The sequence below is a fragment of the Motacilla alba genome, chromosome 2 (assembly GCF_015832195.1).
Source record: "Motacilla alba alba isolate MOTALB_02 chromosome 2, Motacilla_alba_V1.0_pri, whole genome shotgun sequence".
NCBI classification, from domain to species: Eukaryota; Metazoa; Chordata; class Aves; order Passeriformes; family Motacillidae; genus Motacilla; species Motacilla alba.
Genome location: NC_052017.1, coordinates 81,840,675 through 81,861,611, shown reverse-complemented (window position 1 = coordinate 81,861,611; position 20,937 = coordinate 81,840,675). Strand labels below are relative to the sequence as shown.

Below are 20,937 nucleotides of genomic sequence, written 5' to 3'. Positions count from 1 at the left end.
TTAGGCTTTTGCAGTAAGACTAGAGTGAACAGAACTGGCATACTACTGCTCAGTCCTTGCTCCCTCAATCCAACCCTTTGCATGTGCATATTCACCTTCCTTTAATTGGTCAGACCTTACCCCCACAAATAAAAGGGTGGAACATTCTTGATACCAGGAAGCCTGAGATGAAAAGCCCTCAGCATCCCAACCTGTCCTACTTTGTATGGAATAATTATTGATTATTGAATCAGAGACTTAGGCAACTATAGCTCAAGTTTTAGAACACTTGCCTGGAAGCTGTTGAATACCCAATATGACAGTGATATATTCAAAAAACAAGGACTGTAACCCTTTCAAATTAATCAAAATCAATACAAAACCCTGTGAGAAAAGTGATATTAATTTTAAACAAAATTTATTCTCCACCCATCCTATCATTCTTTCCTCATTTTTAATCGTATAAACATATACACTAGTACTATGGGATAGATCACTTCTGCTTATCATGAAGAATGAGATGTGCCAGCCGCTGAATCCTTGCTATGTATTCTGAAATCTCTTTGCTGGTAGCTGTCTTGGGCCACTTCTTTTGTACCCCTCAGGAGTCCCCAGTTACTGAATCATAATCTTTTGGCTCAGGAATTCACTTACAACATCCTCCAAAAATGTTAGGCAAGGCAGCTGCCCATTTTCTGTTGTCTCCTCATTTTGGGTGTCTTGTGGCTGCAGTCTGTCTTCCTGCTGGAATTCCAGGATGACAGGGGCACAACCCACATGTTATAGCCATGCAGCCATTCTCTTGTTGTCAGAGTGCTGGTTCTCCACTGCTGAAGCAGCTGTCCTGCTGCCTTGCTGCAAGCAGCACCTTCCTCAGCTGCTACTGATTTTATTTCTGTCCCACACATCATCGACCATTGATACTGGCCATTCTTCCAGCCTGTGCTCTAGTGCTTTTTGGGGTGCTTTCATGTAGATCAGTTTCTGTTCATGCTGCCATCTCAGTCTGTGTATTTATGTTCTTTTCCTTCAGCCTGGGTGAAGGCATGACAGACTTTGAGAGCGGGGCTTAAAGAACGTGCCTTGCCTCAACTCTCCTATGAGCTGGAGAGACTCTCAAGCTGCTGGGCCTTCTTCTGTCTTGTCAGTAGGCATCAGAATACATGGAAAGAATGAGTATATTCCTATTAAGCCTTCCAGAGGCACTAACTTAAACAAGAACAGCAGTCTATACATGCAGATGTACGCCTCCCAGCTGTAGAACCAGACCAGAGATGTCAAGTGTAGAAATTCTCCTTCTGGAAGAGTTCCCTATGGAAAGAGGAATCAAATATCAAATTAAATGTCAATAGCTTGCTACCATCTCCCCCTTTTTGCTCAGCTGCTTAAGCTTTACTGAAATACAAGAAAAAAAAAAAAACACAGAACAAAACTCATAGAGTTAAATAAATTATTATAACAACTCACAGACAAAATTCTTGTTCTTCAAAACTCATGTCAGAACCTCATATATGGAGAGACAGTTCTTAGTCTCAAGTCTTTGAGAGACCATTGAAAGCCAGTACAGTTTGTACATGTGAGGTTTGGAATTCCTAAAGGCAATCTCTCCTGAAATACTTTATTTTTAAGGTCTGAGAGACATGCACGGAGCTGTAGAATTGCATGTGCAAGAATAACAGTAGCTCCTGCTAGAACTATGCACTACACTTATCTCCATGGAAGCCAAGCAATTAAGAATAAGCAAACATGTACTGCTGCATACTCTTTCCCTCAGCCCTCTTCCTGTTTTTTTGTTATTTGCCAGCAATATGTACTATGATGTTTGGATCAGAAACATCAAGGTTAAAAGAGTCATGTTACTGAACAGGGCAAAACATTTTATATCCAGCCTTCAAAGTTCTCTTCCTGCTGAAGGTATTCAGCCTCATCCTGTCCCACCTGGAACAAGGAGGGACGAAGGAATGAGTGCTGTAATGACTGGGAATCAGCTATCCAGAAGCAGCTCTGCCAAGTCTTACACTTCACATTGGCAACTCATAGGCCCCAGCCCTAAGCTCCTTTCTGTCAACACAGAGGGATGTCTACATCCTGTGCTGTCCTATTGTTGGCACTGTCAACCCTTGTCACCCGTGGCCCCTTTCTCCACACAAGCACAGGCTAGAGAGTGAGACTGCACAGGAAAAATAGAATAAAGAATATTTTAGGAAGAAGGTAAGAGAAACTGCAGTTGAAGCAGGACTTCATCAGCCAGCCATATCAACCAGCAGCATGCTTATACGTGGCTGTCCTCATTTATCCATACTTTTCTCCATTTTCCCATGCTTCTAATTCCTACCCCCGCCTTGATTCATCTTTTTTCCCACCCTTGTCTCCTCCTAAATATACAACTGTAGTTACTTTTTCCCCATTGGTTCCAGTTTTGCTACATCCATAACCCTATTTGGCATTTCTGATATCTTTAGCTATTACATCTCAACCTTACATGATACAGAGCCATTAAGGCTGGAAAAGACCTCTAAGATTATCCAGTCCAACTGTTAACCCAGCACTGCCAAATCCACATTTAAGTCATGTTCCCAAGTGCCACATTTATGCATTTTTAAATACTTTCATGGATAGTGACTCTATCACTTCCCTGGGCAGCCTGTTCCAATGCTTGACAACCCTTTCTGTGAAGAAGTTTTCCCAAACCTTTGCAAGGTTTAATTGATATGGTAACGTGGACGCTGAGGGTTTTTTCCCAAGATTTCACTCCCCAAAAAGACTCCAATATTGCCTTCCAGTTCCAGTTACCTGGGAAGCTTGTGCTTCTCTCACACAGTTCCCCATAACCAGCTGTGAAATCCAGTCGTTTTTCGTGGTGTTACACTGTAATGTTTGCCAGCTGCTCACTTTGCTGTTTGTTATGTTTGGCAGTTTCTCTTGTTATGTTCCCTATTTTCTCGTGTTCTGTTCCATTACCTAAACCTCACCATGGGGCCTAGTCATCTTCATAATGTATTTCAGTGGGGAAAGTAATCCATAATGTGTCCCGGTGCAGAAATCACAGAAAAATACAAATAACTTGTCCCGTAGATGGAATCACAGAAAACATGATTTGGAAGGATTTTTGGAAGTCATCCAGGTGAGCCTTGAGAATTGCCAAGGCAGGAAATTCACCACCTCTTTGGTCAACCTGTTTCAGTGCTTAACTACTCCCACCATGGAAGAATTCCTTCCTTACGCATCACTGGCAGTCCTATTGCTCTGCCTTGCTGCTGAAAAATGCTCCTCTTGTCATTTCACTGTGCACATCTGATCCAAGTCTGGTGCAAAGTTCTCTTTTACAGCATGAAAGGAAGGTTTCTTCCCATATCCTATGAAGTCCACTTTTCTGCTTATCCTATCACAACAGCAACACGTGTGGTTCAGGACAAAGAAGAGGTTAAAAAATCAATTAAAATTAACCAAATTACTTAATGAAAACAAAAGTCAGCTGCCTTTCATCATAAATGGTTCAATGGCCACATCACAGTTTTCAATTCTGTGGAATCACTTCCTTTAAATCAAGGCTACCTCTTGTACAGAGAGAAAAGGAAAGGGAGAGCCTTGGGTTTAGAGCAGAACAGGCAGGGAAGCTATTCCAAAGCTTTAAATGAAAGGAAAGATACTGTCAGAAATTCAGGAAAGGAACTCTATACCTGGCTAAGGATGTTAGTATTGTCTGAGTTGCTAAGCAACTACATAAGTTATTAATTTCAACATTAAGTAAATTCTGTTATTTCAATAATGAATTACAGTTTACATTGTATTATTTAGAAGAAACCAAAATGTACTTTGTAGTGATAAAGCAGTTTTCAATCTTTCACTTTACAGCAGCCTGCCATAACATATAAAACTCATACACTGGTTAAAAAATACAAAATTCTTAATCCAAATGCGGATACCCAGATAGAAGCAGACTTCTTTCCTCAGTTTTTCCCCTTTCCTTGAGATGTTTTAATGTCAGCAAACCTGAAGTTGATCTCTATCACTCAAGTCCTTCTATTTTTTTGTATCTGCATCTCTGTCAGTTTATGGCAGAAAGATGTATTATAGTAATCAGTGTTCTTCTGAAGGTACAGCATCTTTTTTGATGCTTATAAGATTTATGAGCTAAAACAAGCGCTAGTCAGCATAGATGTTAACTACTTCAAAAAATGCTGTTAAAATCATCCTTGAGTATGTTGTTTTTGGTTTTTTTTTACTCTTTTTTTGTGCTGAAATAGATGCCAAAGCATATTCAGACATTTTGGTTATTGTACCATCTCATGGTAAAGAAAAAAATCCATTGACATGAAAAAAAAGAAAGCCACAGAGGATAAGATGTGAAATCGTTTAATAGAAGGTCAGTAGCTTAATATATTTGCAGATGTAAGTATTTACTTATGACCTTTTGTGATTTGTACCATGTAAGAAATTCATACCACATACTTAGAAGTAACACATAGATCATTGCATAACTTCTCATCAGTTAGAATAATTCTGCTTTTGATTGTACCATGAATATGATGGGCCAAATAATAATTGTCACCTAGTGAAAGCTGAGGAGGTTTTACAGATCTCAACAGACTGATTTACACTGGTCAAGCACCTGATTCATCCTTCTTCCTCCTCTCCTGGCACTTCCTTATTGCTTCTTTGGGGAAGGAAGGTAATTTCACATTTGCAGTCTATCTAGGAATTTGTTTATTTTTAAATAAGGAGAAGTTTCTTCTGGGTATTATTTGAGGGTGAACAATAGCCTCAGAACTTAATTCAAAAAGCAGCTCTTAAGCACACAGTTGCATCATGAATATTTATCTGGCTGCATGCAAAAGCTCTGAATATCTTGGCTCCACTGTTCTCCTTCTGCACGAGACCCCCCTTTGTTGGGAAAATGCTGCCATCGCTACCGAGGGCAGCAGAAGGCGAGGGAGGGGGCTGGCAGGCAGGGAGAGAAAGCAGGTTGGGTTTTCAGGCTAATTACAAGGTTTTGTGTTCTGGGTCACCTTGTAAATGAGATACGATGCTCAGAAAGCTGCAGCCAAAGCTGCTCGGCAGAAAGTGGAGCACAGCCACAAAGGTTCTGCTGGTGTTTAGCCTTTCTTGAACACAACCTGCAATTTTCATGGTGAGCAATTACAATGGCTCTAGAAAATTGGTTCCTAGGGCATCTTGCTAAATAGACAAAAGTTGTTTTTATATGCCAGGCTGTAAAACTGTTCACTCTGGGTCTGCTGAGTGATCTGTATCAATAAACTTCTTTCCTCAGAATTCTTTTGACACACTTGCTAAAATGCATTAAAATTAATTTTAACACAGCCTCAACGAAACAGATTTGAGCAGCTTTGCAAGCTAATGCTGCTTCAAAACATTTTGTCATATTGATCAGTTTAGCACTCCTTCAGTTTAAGGCTGGCATGATTTCTGATTATCTGCACTGCACATGTAAAACATTTCTAGGGCATCTGAGGAACAGATCTAAAGGCAGCTGGAGTCTGGTTCCTACATCTCCTCTGCCTGTGGCCTGTGCTTATGTTTTTCATTCACCTTATAATTCTGCAACTTGAACCACATTTGCCAAAGGAATATTGTGAAAATTAGTATTTTCACTGTTCTTTGGTGATGCCTCACCCTCACTCCTGCTATTTTCTGGATGACAGTGGGCTGGTTGTTTATTTACACAGTAGGGTTCTGTTTTCAAATGCTGCTTCATATAAATGAGCACCAAGGGCACTTTCACTCTTAAAACACTGTACAGGGTGTATATGTGTTAGAATCAGACCATACCAGGGCTGATGCCTGATACAGGGTGTGGATGTTGTAGGGACATGAAATTGCAGACAGGACTGTAAGAGTACTTTAAGGGCCCCTCAGGGAATTGCATCCTGCACACTGCACCTCAGCTTTACCCGTGCAGCTCTGCAAGGAGAGGACCTTGCTGCTGAATATTTGCAGCCCTGGGGCTTTTTAAAAGCTATGTAGATGTGGAAATTAGGACATGGTTTAATATTGGACTTGGCAGTGCTGGGTTAATGGTTGGACTCAATGGCCTTAAAGGCCTTTTCCAATCTGAACAATTCTATGACGGTGTTTATCTGAGGTGTTGATGAGGACACCTCATCAACAGGATGGACTTCTGTCCCTCACTATTCCCAGTCTGCCTCTCACAGACTATTCCCAGCACACCATTAACAAAACTTACTCTCTTAGGGTTTTGGCTTTCTTCCTGTCTGCCTTGAGCAACACGGATAAGTCACTTGCAGAGAGAAAAACAAGGGATACAATGAGTCATCACTTTGATAGCTCAGATCAGGCACATAACTGCTAGAGCTTGCTCATAAATTTGGGGGTCACAAGGTTTAGCTTACATCAGAGCCATCATGTCTAAAACCTACTTTTGTACTCTGCCTGCTTTTTGGTGAAATATTTTAGCCTAGCTCAACTTTTATAACTAAGTCAAAGAATGCCTGAGCGAAACCTTATGTTCTCCAATTATAAGAATTTCTCAGGAATGTAGTACGGTTGGTAAGATAATCTTGTCTCTTCTAGCCTTATACATAAGCATTTTATTAAGTTCTTTATCTTCTTTTGAATTCTCTGTGTTTAATATTTAAAATCACTCTGGTTATGCTTTTTTTTTTTAATCTTAGTTGCAGTAATACTAAAGGTTGCTGTTGCATAAGAGCTTCAACTGTATGAAAAAAATCCAGTCAATTTTGCATATTCTCTCTGCAACAATAGGACAGCATCTTCCTTTAAAATACGTCAGTCCTTTGAAATGAGCAAGCAATTTGTTGGTCAGTGCAACTAAACACCAAAGAAGCAGTAAATCGATCCCTGCCCTTGGGTCCCTCGGTTCCACAGTAATTACAAAAGATGCAAAATTAAACAAGATTTTCATTCTAGTGAACAGAGTCAATTCAGACCAATGGAAGAACAGGAGAATATTGTCTATTCCTCAGGCAAATCTAAATTGTTCATCCTGCCCAACTAGGGCTGCCTCAGGACTGTTGCAAAGACAGCTACTATAAAAATGGACCAGAACAGCCTTTTGCCTCATCATCACATCTCCCCAAATACTGCTGCCTCTGCAATACTTTTTTTCTGTTGCTATTCCCAGGAGACAAACCAGCTTCAATAATTTGCAGCAATTTATAATTATTGATGAGTCTTCAGGTTGCCTTTGAAGGGAATACATATCCCATTAACTATGTATTTGATTATTAGGACCCACTTCAACCCCCTCTTTTCTACTGACAACTGGACAAAATTGTGTGAAAATTGTTCTGCAGTTTTCTAGCTCTGCAGTTTACCAGATCACTTAGAGAAAACAGAGCAGCAAAATTGCTATAATTCCTTTCAATTTTTAATAGCTCTCTTGTGCTGGGGCTTTAATCTGTATGAAATTGCTGAAGCACTGAGTAAATAAAGCAGCTGTTACAGCTCATGGAGCTACAATATGGCCATGGCTTCCTGGAGAATGTTCAATACTGCTACACATAGTACATATAGTCACTTATAAAAATATAAGTTAGTAGAGAATATAGAATTATAGTTTAAAAAAAAGGACTCACAGATTCTTACATGAGAAAATGTCGGTACTGCATGATATGCACAGTGTGGTGTGAGACCATTATAACCTGACAGATGCATAATTCCAAGTTGTGTAGGGCTGGATGACTGCATACCTGTACATTTAAATACCATTTTTAAATCTGTTTACACATAATCACTAACATGTGGCTGTGGCTGTTTAAATGATTGTACAACCACAGGCTATGATAGTTTGAACTTTTACATATTCATTCAAATGTGTCTGTGTTTTCTTGACCAGCCCCAGAGTGCAGATAAGAAGATAAGAAAAGGAAATGCCAAAGCTGTGAGACAGAAATTCTTTTTTTCTGTACTTTTCAAAATGCATCTGATGTAGTTCCCAGATGGCTTACAGGGGTGAGTTAACAAGCTACAATATTAAAACTCAGTCTATTAAGCTGTTTTGAAATTAAACTTAATATTATATCAGTGGCAAGAGGTCTTAGGCACAGCAATATGGTTTTATGCTAGAGGATCTTTGTGCAGAGCAGAATGTCTCTATAACTCCCAGTTTAATATTTACTCTTGAAAAGCCCATGTACCTGATCCAGCAAATGCACATGTGGCTAAGGTCCTTTTCCTTTGCCATCATTTAGAAAAGAGGATTTCTAAACATTCTATCAATGTTGACAAATCCTCTGAAAAAATACTGGAGGGTTTTATATGTGAATCGAAATTGACATATACTTTATGCAAATGTTTGCTTAAAAGCTGTGTAAATTGCCTTAAATGGCATGGTTCTGGATAAATACAGTGGGTGCAGATACCTTTGTAGGTCAGGAATCTGACTTGCCAACTACATTTGTAATCCTGAAATAAGGAAGAACAATCATAGAGGAACAGCAAAAGCAAGATTATATATTAAGGAAAGTATGTATTAGAAATAAGCTAACACAGCTTTTGGTGCAGGGAAGGCTTTACATAGATACAGGGAGGGCTGTTGGAACTAAAAGTGTGTGTGAATGTCGGACATCAAAGATGCATCGTCAGGCTCTGTTGGGTTCCTGATGGTCTTCAACAAGATATTTTATAAAGAATCTTAGAGTATCTCAGGTTTTAAAAAGACTGAAGTGAATATTGGAAACAGTTCAGAGAAGAGTGGCAAGTATGATCTGAAGCACACAAAGGTTTTGGTAATCACAACAGCTAAACAGAGTAGCCTGAAACCTGGAAAAAATATGATTGGGAAGGGAATATTGCAGTATTCTGTACAACCACAAGTGGAGAGAGAGACATGTTCTCCATACATCTTCCAATGTAAGCACTTAGAATTAAATTGGTGGATTACTGAATCAAAACAAATGAAAGACTTCTTCACATAATGCAAATACGAAACATGGAACTCCTTGTTCTGAGATTTTGTAGATGTTGCAGTTTAAATGCATTCAGAGGGCAGCCCGAAAAATTCATGGAGGAAAAAAATTGAGACTTGTAAAGCTCAAAGGTAATATACATCAAGGTGATGATGTCACAGAATCATAGAATTGTTAAGGTTGGAAAAGACCCTCAAGATCATTGATCCCAGCCATTAACCCAGCGCTGCCAAGTTCGCCACAAAACCACATCCCCAAGTGCTGCATCTACGCATCCTAAATCAGTGGAGACTAGGGAAGCATAACCAGTCAGTCAGCTGTGTACTGCTACATTGTTCTGAGGCACAATTTTCTCTGCCTGCAAATCCTCTCTTCACATGCCCGCAATGTTTCCTTAGGCCATTTGTTTTCCTCAGATAATGATATAAGGTAACAGCAACACCAATATTTGCATGGCAAGCTTTGTAACTGATTCTATGATAAATTTTGGAGCCAAAAAGATGAGACAAAAAAAAGATGTTTACTAATGACTTCCTTTCTTTTGCTTTCACTGTGCTCTCAGTGAGTTACAACACATACTCCTAAGGGTTCTTTCCCCTCCACTCAATCTAAGTAGAGCGTCTAAGCTGAGCAGCAAGTTAAATTTTTCTTGGAAACATAATGCTCTGCAACCATGAGTATCAACCTCTAGAGATGACAGAGATTATGTGTCATCTCCACAGCAGAGCAACTTTAGGAAGTCCATTTATATAAAAGCAGAAAGTCTGTCCAAGGAAATAGTGTATCTGTGAAGCTATGTGTCTGCTGCAGTGTGCTGCCTAAGCGGAGAAATTCCCAGGCTGGGTAAAAAGCTATGTCACATTGTTTATGCCTAAGGTCTCTGAAAGAAGAAACATTGTCGAGTTTCTCTCACACACTTCTCTTAAACAGGATGTGCTGTGTCACTGAATCCATCTTTTGTTTTATTGAGTAGCAGATGCCTATTCAATTATTCATTTAAGTACTGTAACCTAATAAGTGATAAGTGCAAATTTTATTAAATAATCTTAGACCGAATGACATCTGGTGTTTGATCAGAGATCTATTCAAAGCCATTTTTATCTGTTGGAACTTCTTGGGTCTTATGCTTTGACCAAATCAGAGAATGTCTCAAAAAGTATAGGTCAAATGTAATAAAATAGTAGTTAATAGTCTATTATTGAAAATATAGTAATACTTTAAGACAAATAATAAGCTTGAAAATGCAATTTCTCATCTATTTAAATGAAAATCTCTTACTTTAGGAGTGTGTTTGTAAGGTGGCTCAGGGTAAAATATTTTCTCTACAAAAATGGGACCTACCCATGATTTCAGAGACAATTACAAGCTTCTGTTTGTTTACTGACAAGGACTGAATTTCCATGATGGTACAGAAGTGGCTTGGTATGTGCCATTACATTTATATAGACACAAGAATTTTGAATCCCTAGTAACACTCCAAATAAAAGTTTATGAATGTCAATAATTAGCATGCTATTTCTTTGCTGCAGAAATGATATAAATACCACCCAAGTAACTTATTAAATAATGTAGCATCACACTAATTTGAATTATCTGTTCCCAGATTATATATAAAAGTCGCTTTGTCTTCCTTTGAGGAATATTTGGAAAAAATTTGTCTAATGTAATGAAATTGCAAACAGCAAGTGAAGTAGATTCAGGTTAGGTCTGTAGGAAAAGAAATTTTAAGTGCCATTCCTTAGCACATGAAGAGAGTTTTCATCCAGGAGAGAAGAAAGAATTGTTTTGAAAATTTTCATACTGTGCAGAAAGATGTTTCATTTTCACTGTCTGCATTACATCTTGTTGAGACTAAATACAATCTAGTTCTCAGTATGAAGTATGTCACAATACAGAAAATACAGATTCCTGACTTAAGATAATTGCAAGAGCTGTTACAGAAGTAACCTTTATTGTGTGCTCACTTCTCCATTACTTTAATTAAGAAAATATAGAGAAGGATCTTAAGCATATGGAAGTAATTGAAATACATGCAGCAAGCACAGTTTTCACAGAGCAGGGCAGATATTGGTGTCACCTTGGCTCTCTGCTCTGCAGAGCTGGAAGGACATCTGGCACCTGCCCAGAAACGCTGCAGCTATTAATCATAGTAGAGTAAGAAATGACTTTGTGTTGAAACATGAGTATCCAGAAATATTCTTGGCAGGGATATTTCTCTATTATGAACTTGCTGTTAAACTGAGTGTTTGGAATGCTTCTTACACATTTTTAAGTCTTTGTTTATAGAATTCACCTTTTAAATACATTTCTTTAGCAAGGTTTCAGTAAAACTACAAGTTTGGTGAGTAGTTTCTAACTGATCTAGTTAAAATCTCAAAGATCACTTAGGACAAAAAGAAGTGGATTGCAGGGTTTATCTGCTCTATTTCTGTGGTCAGAGGAGAGCCAAAGATGAGATTATAGAGTACCTGGGGTAACTGCTAGAATCACACAATAAGCAATTTCAATCACTTGGGAACTGCACTCATCAAGAAAGCAATTTATAAAATCATCATAATATGAAATATCTGGGAAATTGTCAAACCATTCCCACCACTTAGCAGTTCATCCAACCAAATTAGAAAGGTCAATCACTGAAACCCAAACTGTTCTGCCTAGGACAACTTTTTTACCATCAAGAGACTCTTTTCTGAGTGATATGAGAGAAACAGATTGTCTCAGGCACACTGGTGATTCATCTTACGTTGAGAACTGGCTAACAATGACAGTGCCTTGATCTGCATGAAAAAAAAAAACAAATTAACAAGAGCTATAGGTTGGATAAGCCAACAGCTGAGCAGCATCCAACTCCTGTAGCACCTATGTCTGCCTCTGTCAGACTGAACAGCTCTTCATTACTTGCTCTTCACGAGGAAGTTTAAGCAAAAAATGTTTCAAGGACAGGGGAAGGCTGGGCACCCAACTGTTTCTCCTTCCGGTAGAGGTGACATAGAGGATGCTGAGCCTTAACAGGTTCCAGCAAAATCCTTAGCACCTTCTTGATCCGTTTCTTTCTCTGCCTGAGAAAAAGAATTTTACACTGACTTTATCCTAAATGGAGTATAGGAGCACGCACTCTGTTTTAAAGAACTGTGTACTGAGCAGCATTATCCAGCATCTTCTCATCTCACAATGTATGCAATAAAGATAATTGCTTAAAAAATAATTACCTGTAATTACATATTCAGTTTAATTTCCAAAATCTTATTAATCTTACTAAAAAATCAAAGATGCACTTGAAACCTGAATGGCTTCAAACTTTCCTTTCAGGTAATTAAAGCGATACAAAAATCTATTTTAGAAGCTTTGCTCCCTGGCTGATGTTGTTTTAATGTTACCCTTAAAAAAATTCCATCTCACCTCCAACCATGCAGGTAAGAGAGTGGGAAAGAGGAAAGATCTAACAGTCTCCTTCACCAAATGCCTTGAAGGTTATCATCAAACAAAGCAGACATCAGGATAATTCAGACATATGCTCCTTTTCAGAGAACCAATTAACAAATGAGAAAAATTAGGTTGGATTTTTCTGTTCCATTTGCAACTGGAAATGGAAAACACCTTTGTTTCTAGCAATTCTCATTCTACATTATAAACTCATATAAACTCATTCAGGCGACCTTTTCTTGTCTGAAACAAACATAATTTACAACAGTTACCTCTCCTCAATATCATGCTAAATATGGGCAGTTACAGCAATAGCAATATTTTGAATCACTAGCCCAGAAACCGTAAGTGAAGCAAGCAGAAAAGAATAAGTAAGTATCAAAAAGTTGGAACAGAAGATGGGCAGAACACGAAACCTGATTACTTAACTGAGAGTTTTTTCCTGGTTCGTTTATTTTTACTCCTAATGTATATATCCACCACCCAAAAAAAAGTTCTCTTAGATTCCTAACAAAACACAGGCAACTGAGATTTCATGATGATGTGACCTAATGTTATACCCTAACCCTCTATCTCCACTAACTAGCCCAGCCACCAAGTTTACCACGACTACCTAGATATCTAGGGAAAGCATGTAATCCACACTTTAGGTGTAAATGACCTCTCTGAGCCAGGGAAGCCTGAAACCTTCTTCTCATCAGCAGGCATGGGTGTCAGTGTTATGGGGGTATGTCCCATAGCCATGTCACTGTGGCCAGCCTCGGGCACTTAATTCATTAACTAATGGAAACAATAAATCAATACACTTACAGAGCAGACATTTCACACATTTTCAGGGCCTCTGGGCTGTGGAGCTGCTTATCCCTCTAACTTCAAGCTAATCCCAGGACAAGGGGTGATGGCTTCAAACTGAAAGCGGGCAGGTTTAGGTGAGGTATTAGAAAGAAATTCTTCACTGTGAGGGTGGTGAAACACTAGAATGGGTTGTCCTGAGAAGCTGTGAATGCCCATATCTGGAAGTGCTGAAGGCCAGGCTGGAGAGGGCTTTGAGCAACTCCCCAGTGGTAGGGGAGTTGAAACTAGATAACCTTTAAGATCCCTTCCAATGCAAACTATTCTGTGGTTCTATGAATGCATGAGATATAAGTAAGACTTATTGGAAGCACCAGTCTTAAAGAGTCCTACTCCACCAAATCTGACACACAAGCTGGTGTCAGTGCCAAGTGACAGAACACTCCCTTATCCAGACCAGTATCTACAGGCCTCTTGCCTCCTAAATGTTATCTCAACTGTCATTTAAATGCCGTTTCCCCTGCCTGCTGTCTACAATTTTGCTCTTAAGCTCCTTTCCCGACTGCATTATACACACATGAAAAATCCTCTTTACCTGTGTCCTATATACATCCCACTTAGCAGTCACAGCCCTTGCTCCAGCAGCTCCTAGGGAGCCAGGGCAATCCAGGCTGAGCCAAACACAAACATGGAGCGCCTTTTCCTTGCCACCTTTCTCTTCCAAGTTCATACAGTAAAATTGTGAAGGTGAAAGTGATTAGAGGTGGAACAAATGCAAGGAAAAGCAAGTGTGCAGGGTAGGGTAATATCAGGCAGCAATTAGATTAACTTAGACTGATAGGTAACAAAGTTTAAAAGGAACACCTAGTTTTCTGGTTTTGTTTTTCCTCTTGCTATGTCAAAGTTTGGTGGTACCTGGCATCACGGATGGGCTGTGCTTCAGGCAGGTAACTGAGCACAGACTTGCTTCGGATGTGCAAACTATGCCACCAGTAACTCCAAACATGCCTAAATCCCTGTTAAGTCTTAGCCAATCATGCAAGCCTGCTATGGAGGCACATGCATATAGTGCTATTTTGGAGCTCCTGCCCAAAACCACTCCATTTAGAGAACCAGAAGTTAAAGCAATAAAATAATTTGCTGATGCAAAAAGTCAAGATAGATCTGGCAGAAACATAAGCACAAAGGGCTGCAGCTTCACAAATACCCATGACTAAAAGGGCTCCTCTTACTTCCACTGCAAACCCAATCTATCCCACAAGCCTCTGACCCCTGGGTGAGGAGCCACCATCCTGTTCCATACTGGGGCTCCCTTATGCATGAACAGTTACAGATCCCACAGATGAGATCACAGCTAACCAAGACTTCAGGCGACAATTGCTGATCCCCAAAATCTCCTGTTTCAGGTACTAAAACAGAAGCTTTCATCATAAAACCAAATAACCAAGCTTACACCACCTTCAGATGTAAAATTTTAAGAGCCAAGTTTTGAACATTTTATTTCTATCAGTGTGGAACTGAGAAATATGCTATTTTTTCACAGCTTTCAGTTCACACTCCAAAGAGAAACATACAAAAGAAAAATGTCGGGATTTAAATTTTTTTCAAATTTTTATTCAACAACTTGCTTGCAGAAAATGAATAAACAAAAGCTTACATTAAATACTGTACAAAATATTGAAGTTGCAGAGGAGCTAGTCCCCAGGTATGCTCACTTTTTATATCCTTAGCCATCTGCACTGCACCTCCCAGAACAAAAGATCTGAAGGTTTTCCTGGCTGCAACTAATTATGACACATGAGAACTGCAGCCCTTGACAGGCTCCTGCTCAGCAGAATTTGGCATGACAAAAGCAGTCAACTGTTTGTACTGCAGTAAAAAAACCCTGAAGTTTACAAATGAAAAATAATCAAGTGTAATAGATGCATTTCTCTTAAAAAACAGATGAGCCCACAATCCTGAGGCACACTTTTAAGAAAACAAAAAACCTTTTTCTGTTATGGAAATGCACTTTGTGGGAAATGCTCTGCATTGATGACCTGTAGCAACTACATTTCTCAAACCCTCCAGGAAAGAAAAGCAGATTACCATAGGAAGTTTCAACCACAATCACTGAGTAGAAGTCTTCAGAAAGATTCAGCAGCTTCAGACCAGAACCATGAACAACAATCAAGCTCCTTTACAGTCACCACTGCCATTTTTAGTACGGTTGTTAGGAGGGCTTAGATTCTCTCTCTCGCCAATCAATGTTTTTATAACATGGTGTCAGTTTATGAGATGTTTTTAGAGCTATCAAAGGCCAACTTAAGGAGGAGGATCTTCTCCTCTAATAGCTTTGTACTTTGCCATATCTTCTGGGAATACCTTGGTCAGTTCTTGAATTAACAGGCTTTTAAATTTCTGGAAAGAGAAAAAAAAATGTATATACATCATCTGAACAATTTATTTAGATTTCATCAAGCAATATTACCTGAATTTTGTATTAATATTAACAGAAATGTCTGTACCCAACACACCTCTCAGTGAACTGAAGTACCCAAAAACCCCCAAAACCACACAAACAAAGTAAGTTATATTTACAAAATCCACATAAAATGCCCAAGTGAAATCCATGAGGAATGCACCAGGCAAACTAAAATGTCTGTGAATTCCCAGAAATTCACCTGCATTTTCTCCTAAGAAATACAAAGCAGTTGGACCTCTCTGGTGCACTCATATCTGCCTGACCTTATTAAGGAAAGCTGATTAAGGACATGTCCTCTTGATTTGATATGGAATCCACTCCAAAAAGCAACTTACACCTGCCTTACAAGTACACAATTTCACAAGCACAGAGAAAAGAAAAAGAAGCTCAGGACTTATCTCCATAAGTCTACATTCTGCAGTACAACTTGTCATCCTCCACACCAAGTTCAGCCAAAGAACATTCTCAGAACTCACTAAACTTCCTGTTCTGATTGTGTTTTTCTGCAGTAGTTCCAGGAGTTAAACAGTATCACAGAATGCTTAGGTTCATGCTAAATAAAAGTACAAATTCAGTAACCCCTAAGCGCTGGCATGCATTTTCACTAATTTTATAAAGATTGACTGATGATTATAGAGCATATTTGACATTTTAAACCTCTACTATCCATTCCAGACTGAAAAAATACCCCTTCTGTTTTGTTTATTTTTAAATTTGCACACAGCAAAATTCCACAACTGCAAAAAACCCAAGTAAAATATCCCTACTGCTACAAATAGCTTTAATCAATATAAAATCACAGTGAAAACTGCATCCCCCAACTGTGGGATAAATTACAGGTTTCCTTTCCTGAACAGGCTGTATCAGCATCAATTAAGATACAGGGATGCAGAGCAACTTGTAAGACAAATGACATAATAACAGAAGTTAATAACTGCACAAGTGAAAAATACCCACATATTTACAGGAAAGTAAAAACTTATCAAATACATTATTGCATTATACTTCCATTAATTCTGGTTTACCTTCATAGTGTCAATTTTTCCTTTCACTTGCTCATTTTTAGCCAAAGCTCGCTCCAGACACTCTTTAGTGTAAAGCTGAGGGTTGCGCCCTTGATCGATGTATCTGAAAACAGAAAAGACACTGCTAAATGATCACATTCCTACTAGGATGCTCTCCAAGGTACAGAATTACTCATCTTGCTGTCTTTGTCTTTCTACTATTATCTGAAATGTGCATTTTAAAAACCACCGCAGTTAAACCTAGCCATTTCCAAAAGGCAGCTCAAGGACAAGGCCATGGCCAGCAAACTTGTGTTTCCAGAAAGCCAAGAGAGCTTTGAATGAAGTATTAAAGGCGCACACACACAAAAACCCCCCCCATATATCTACCAGCTCCTCACAGGCAATAAGCACAGATGATCAGAGGAAGATGGTCCTCTGGGAAGGCCACTAACCAGGAAGTGGGTTAGTTAGGACATGGTGAGCATTAAGCACACGGGAATATGGCACCCAGCAAATCAAGGACGAGGAGGAGCTGCACACACCACAGTAAAGAGTAAAAAATTAACGCTACTGCATCAGCAAGCTCATCTGCAATTTTGTTTTGCAATACAATTCCTGGCAAAGGGAAACTCGCTAGAGAGAACATTTAAGAGTCATCACAAATTTACAGCTGGAGTAAAAGCCCAACTGAAAAAAGCCGGGTACAGCCAGTAACAGCAGACCTGTAACATCTGGACCTGGAAGAAACACCAGTAAATTAACGTGTCAGCTACATGACAAAAGCTCTCTAGTACAACTCTTCCTCTAAGTTGATTCTTCTTTTAATGTTGCAATTCTCTGCCAGACTGCCACTCCTGAAACTAAACACCTGAGTACTGACTTACTTTATTTTCCCTTGCAACTTTAAATCCAGATCCTAATCTAGTGTAAAAGTTTATTTTTAAAAATGCACATTGACTTACTAAATGAGTGTCTCTGCCCAGAGCAGGGGTTTTAGAACCAGATGTTCTTGAAGGTCCCTTCTAACCTAACCCATTCTGTGATGTTATGAAATCACTAAGTTCGGCAGAATTCATGTTACTGCCTACAAATGCAAAAGTCAAAGAAAAATCTGAAAGGCCAAGCTGGACAGGACTCTGAGCAGCTGATCTAGTAGGTGACATCCCTGCCCACGGTGGGGCAGTTGAAACTAGATGAGCTTTAAGGTCCATTCCAAAGCATCCCGTGGCTCTATGAAGACAGGTGTATATTTTAACACTTCTCCTACCTTTCTGCCTTCTCACAGGCAGCAGGTACTTCTGACCTCCTTCTGCCTGCCCACGTTCTCACGAGGCATTCAGAAGGACCGGGTTTGGGACACGCAGCCCTCAGCCAAAATACCCGCGCTGCGAAGCCAGGCTACCTCCAGTCACCGAGTGCAGCACCTCCCTTTCCAGGCACACACAGACTTACTCAAAAACCTCCAAGGGCACGCTGATATCGTGAAGCTGCTGCCGGCATTTATCGATATCCTGCAAGCCCGTCACCATGAAATTCCTGTTGGGAAGAAAAACGGGTCAGGTTCAGCCGGTTTCGGGGTGGGTGCGAGGCCAGCGATACCCAGGCAGAGAGCGAGAGAGCCCTGAGGCACCACCCTGGGCCTGGAGGGGGAAAAGCCCCGCAGCCCGGCCCGGCCCGCCCCTGACAACGGCCCCTCACAATTTCTGATTGAGCCCCGTCTGGCTGCTGGGCTGGAAGTCGCTGACGATGATGCCGAGCTGCCTGATGTTCTCCACGAACTTCTCCAGGTGCTCCTCCAGGGAGTCGAACTTCTCCGCCATCGCCACCGCCGCCTCCCCCGCGCCGCGACACTTCCGCTCCGCGGCGCCTGCGCAGCAGGGAGGGAGGGAGGCGCGAGGCGGGGCGGCCGCGCCCCGGCCAAGCCACGCCCCCGGTCAAAGCCACGCCCCTTGGCTCAGGCCACGCCCCCTCCCCTCACGGGCGGCTGGTCCCGGCTCCCGCCGCTGTGGCGTGAGGGAAAACCGGGACAGCGCCGGGTCCGGCGCCGCAGCCCGGCGTTGTGTGTTCGAACTTGTCCTGTGTCTGCCAGCTCTGAGCCGTCTTCGGGCCTGTGTAAGAAATGGAAGCGGTGACAGGTTCTGCTTCATAATAAACCCCACACTGGAATCATCTGTGGAATAGCAAAACGTAGGAACAGAGAATCGCAGAGTGGTTTGGGCTGGAAAGGACCATCTTGTTCAAGTTCTCTGCCATAGGCAGAGAACCTCCCACTAGACCAGGTGGCTCAAAGCCCCTTCCAACCTGGGCTTGAACATGTTCGGAGATGGGGCATCCACAGCTTCTCTGGGCAGCCTGTTCAGGGCCTCACTACCCTCACAGTGAAGAATTTATTCCTAGTATCCAATCTAAATGCACTCTCTCTCAGCTTGAGCCCACTGCTTCTTCTGTTATGAATCAGTCTATATTAAATAATCCAGCTATCAGTCATCTCTGTGGGAAGGTTGTCTGACATGCTCAGACCCCCACAGCACATCACCATAACTATATTTTACAAATAGCTTGTTTTCAGTATGTCTGCTTTGGGTTGAACCTGAGCAGAGCAGTCCAGTAATGTCAGGAGATAACTCATCCAGCTCTGGGGTCCCCAGTATGGGAAGGACATGGACCCTTGGAGAGAATCCAGAGGAGGCCACCACGCTGATCGGAGGGATGGAGCACCTCTTCTGTGAAGAAAGGCTGAGAGACTTGGGATTTTTCAGCCTAGAAAAGAGAAGGGGAGACCTAATTACAGCCTTCCAGTAGTTGTTGGGAATCTACAAAAAAGATGGAGACGGAGAGGGACTTTTTACAAGAGCATGCAGTGGCTTCAAACTGAAAGGCAGTAGGATTAGATTAGATATTAGAAATAAATTCTTTACTGTAGGCATAGTGAGACACTAGGAGAGGTTGCCCAGACAAGCTGTGGATGTCCCATCCCTTAATGTGTTCAAGACCAGGCTGGATGGGGCTCTGAGCAGAAGGTGTCCCTGCGCATGACACGGGGTTGTAACTGGATTATACCTTCCATCCCAAACTGGGATTTAATGTATTTTATGCATTTTGTAGCTATAACTTGCCGTGATTTCTGCTGCACGATGAGAACCATCAAAATCCGCAATTCTTAGTTTCTTGGATGCATCTTATTTTTTCCGTTTTCTATTCATGACAATAAAATCATCAAATGGTCAGTTTCTGTTCTGGCTTACCATGCTAGACCACTAGCAGGAAGTTGGGTTTTTGCGAAGTATAAAGCACTGTTTGGGAGTTCATAGGATTAAGTATGCTAACCTAAAACTAAAAAGCAAGCAACTGTAGAGAGCACTGAATATTAAGGAAGGTATAGGGCTATGTGAAATTAAGAAATAATCCTAGGATGCAGAAAACAATTTGTCAATTCCAGGCCTTGACAAGTACTGTCATCTTATGATAAAGTAATCCCACTGTCTATTGAGCAGCAGTTGCTGACCATCCTGTATCTACCATTGGCAGAATGTTTTCTGGACAGCGGAAGTCCCAGGATTATGAGATTTTAAGATGAGTACTTCACACATGAGAGGTCTTGGTCTGAGGAAAAGAATTTTCTAATATTTGGAAGGAGGAATGTAGAATAGGGTGCACTTAGCAAGTTAGATATGAACATGAGGAACGGGGGCATCAAGTTTTGAAAGAACAGTATAAATACAAACGATTGTGTCAGATGTGGCTCTGCAGGCACAAGGGACTAGGATTCAAACAGAAGAATTGCTTTATGTCTATTTTTCCATATGGGCAGCCACATCCAGTGGAAGTACGGAGCAGAACCACTTCCACTAAATTCAGTAACAAACAAGGGCTTTGAGGTACTGTTAAAACTTCCTCTCCTTCCAGTTTGGGGAAAGGCTTTGATTATTGGAACTGAGCAAATATGACTTCTAGCTTGCTTGGGATAAATCCTAGAGACATCCATGATCACATCTAACTCAGGGAATGTATTCAACAGAAAAAACATAATGGAAGTTTAATATCAAATATATGGACATCCAGCTCACTGTAAATCTGTATTTACTAGCCTGTTTAGGTTAGATTAATGAATGATGTAAGATAAATGTATACAGTGCTTTTAAGGTTAAAACTTGCTATAAATATATTACCAGTTGTCAAATTTTTCTCATGATCACCAGCTTGGGCATAGTTTTCATGTTCAGGGGTAAAATGTAAAGATGAGAAACTTGTGTCCCAGTGAGAGAGAGAGAGAAACAGAAAGAAAGTCAGTCTGACAAATAACTGAATTGATCGATAGGTATGTAGAGACAGAAAGATTTAGAAAGAAAATGTCATGGTCATG

General features: G+C 40.5%; 1 protein-coding gene across 1 annotated transcript; it reads right to left on the bottom strand.

Annotated features, from left to right (window-relative positions):
* Window positions 1-14,570: 14,570 nt before the first annotated feature.
* MED10 (mediator complex subunit 10) lies at window positions 14,571-18,448 on the bottom strand. Its single transcript, XM_038129509.1, has 4 exons — window positions 18,273-18,448; window positions 18,027-18,110; window positions 16,593-16,695; window positions 14,571-15,503 (listed from the first exon to the last, which is right to left on the bottom strand). Exons 1-4 carry the CDS (start codon window positions 18,392-18,394, stop codon window positions 15,408-15,410), a joined length of 405 nt encoding a protein of 134 aa, XP_037985437.1. The 5' UTR covers window positions 18,395-18,448; the 3' UTR covers window positions 14,571-15,407.
* Window positions 18,449-20,937: the final 2,489 nt, after the last annotated feature.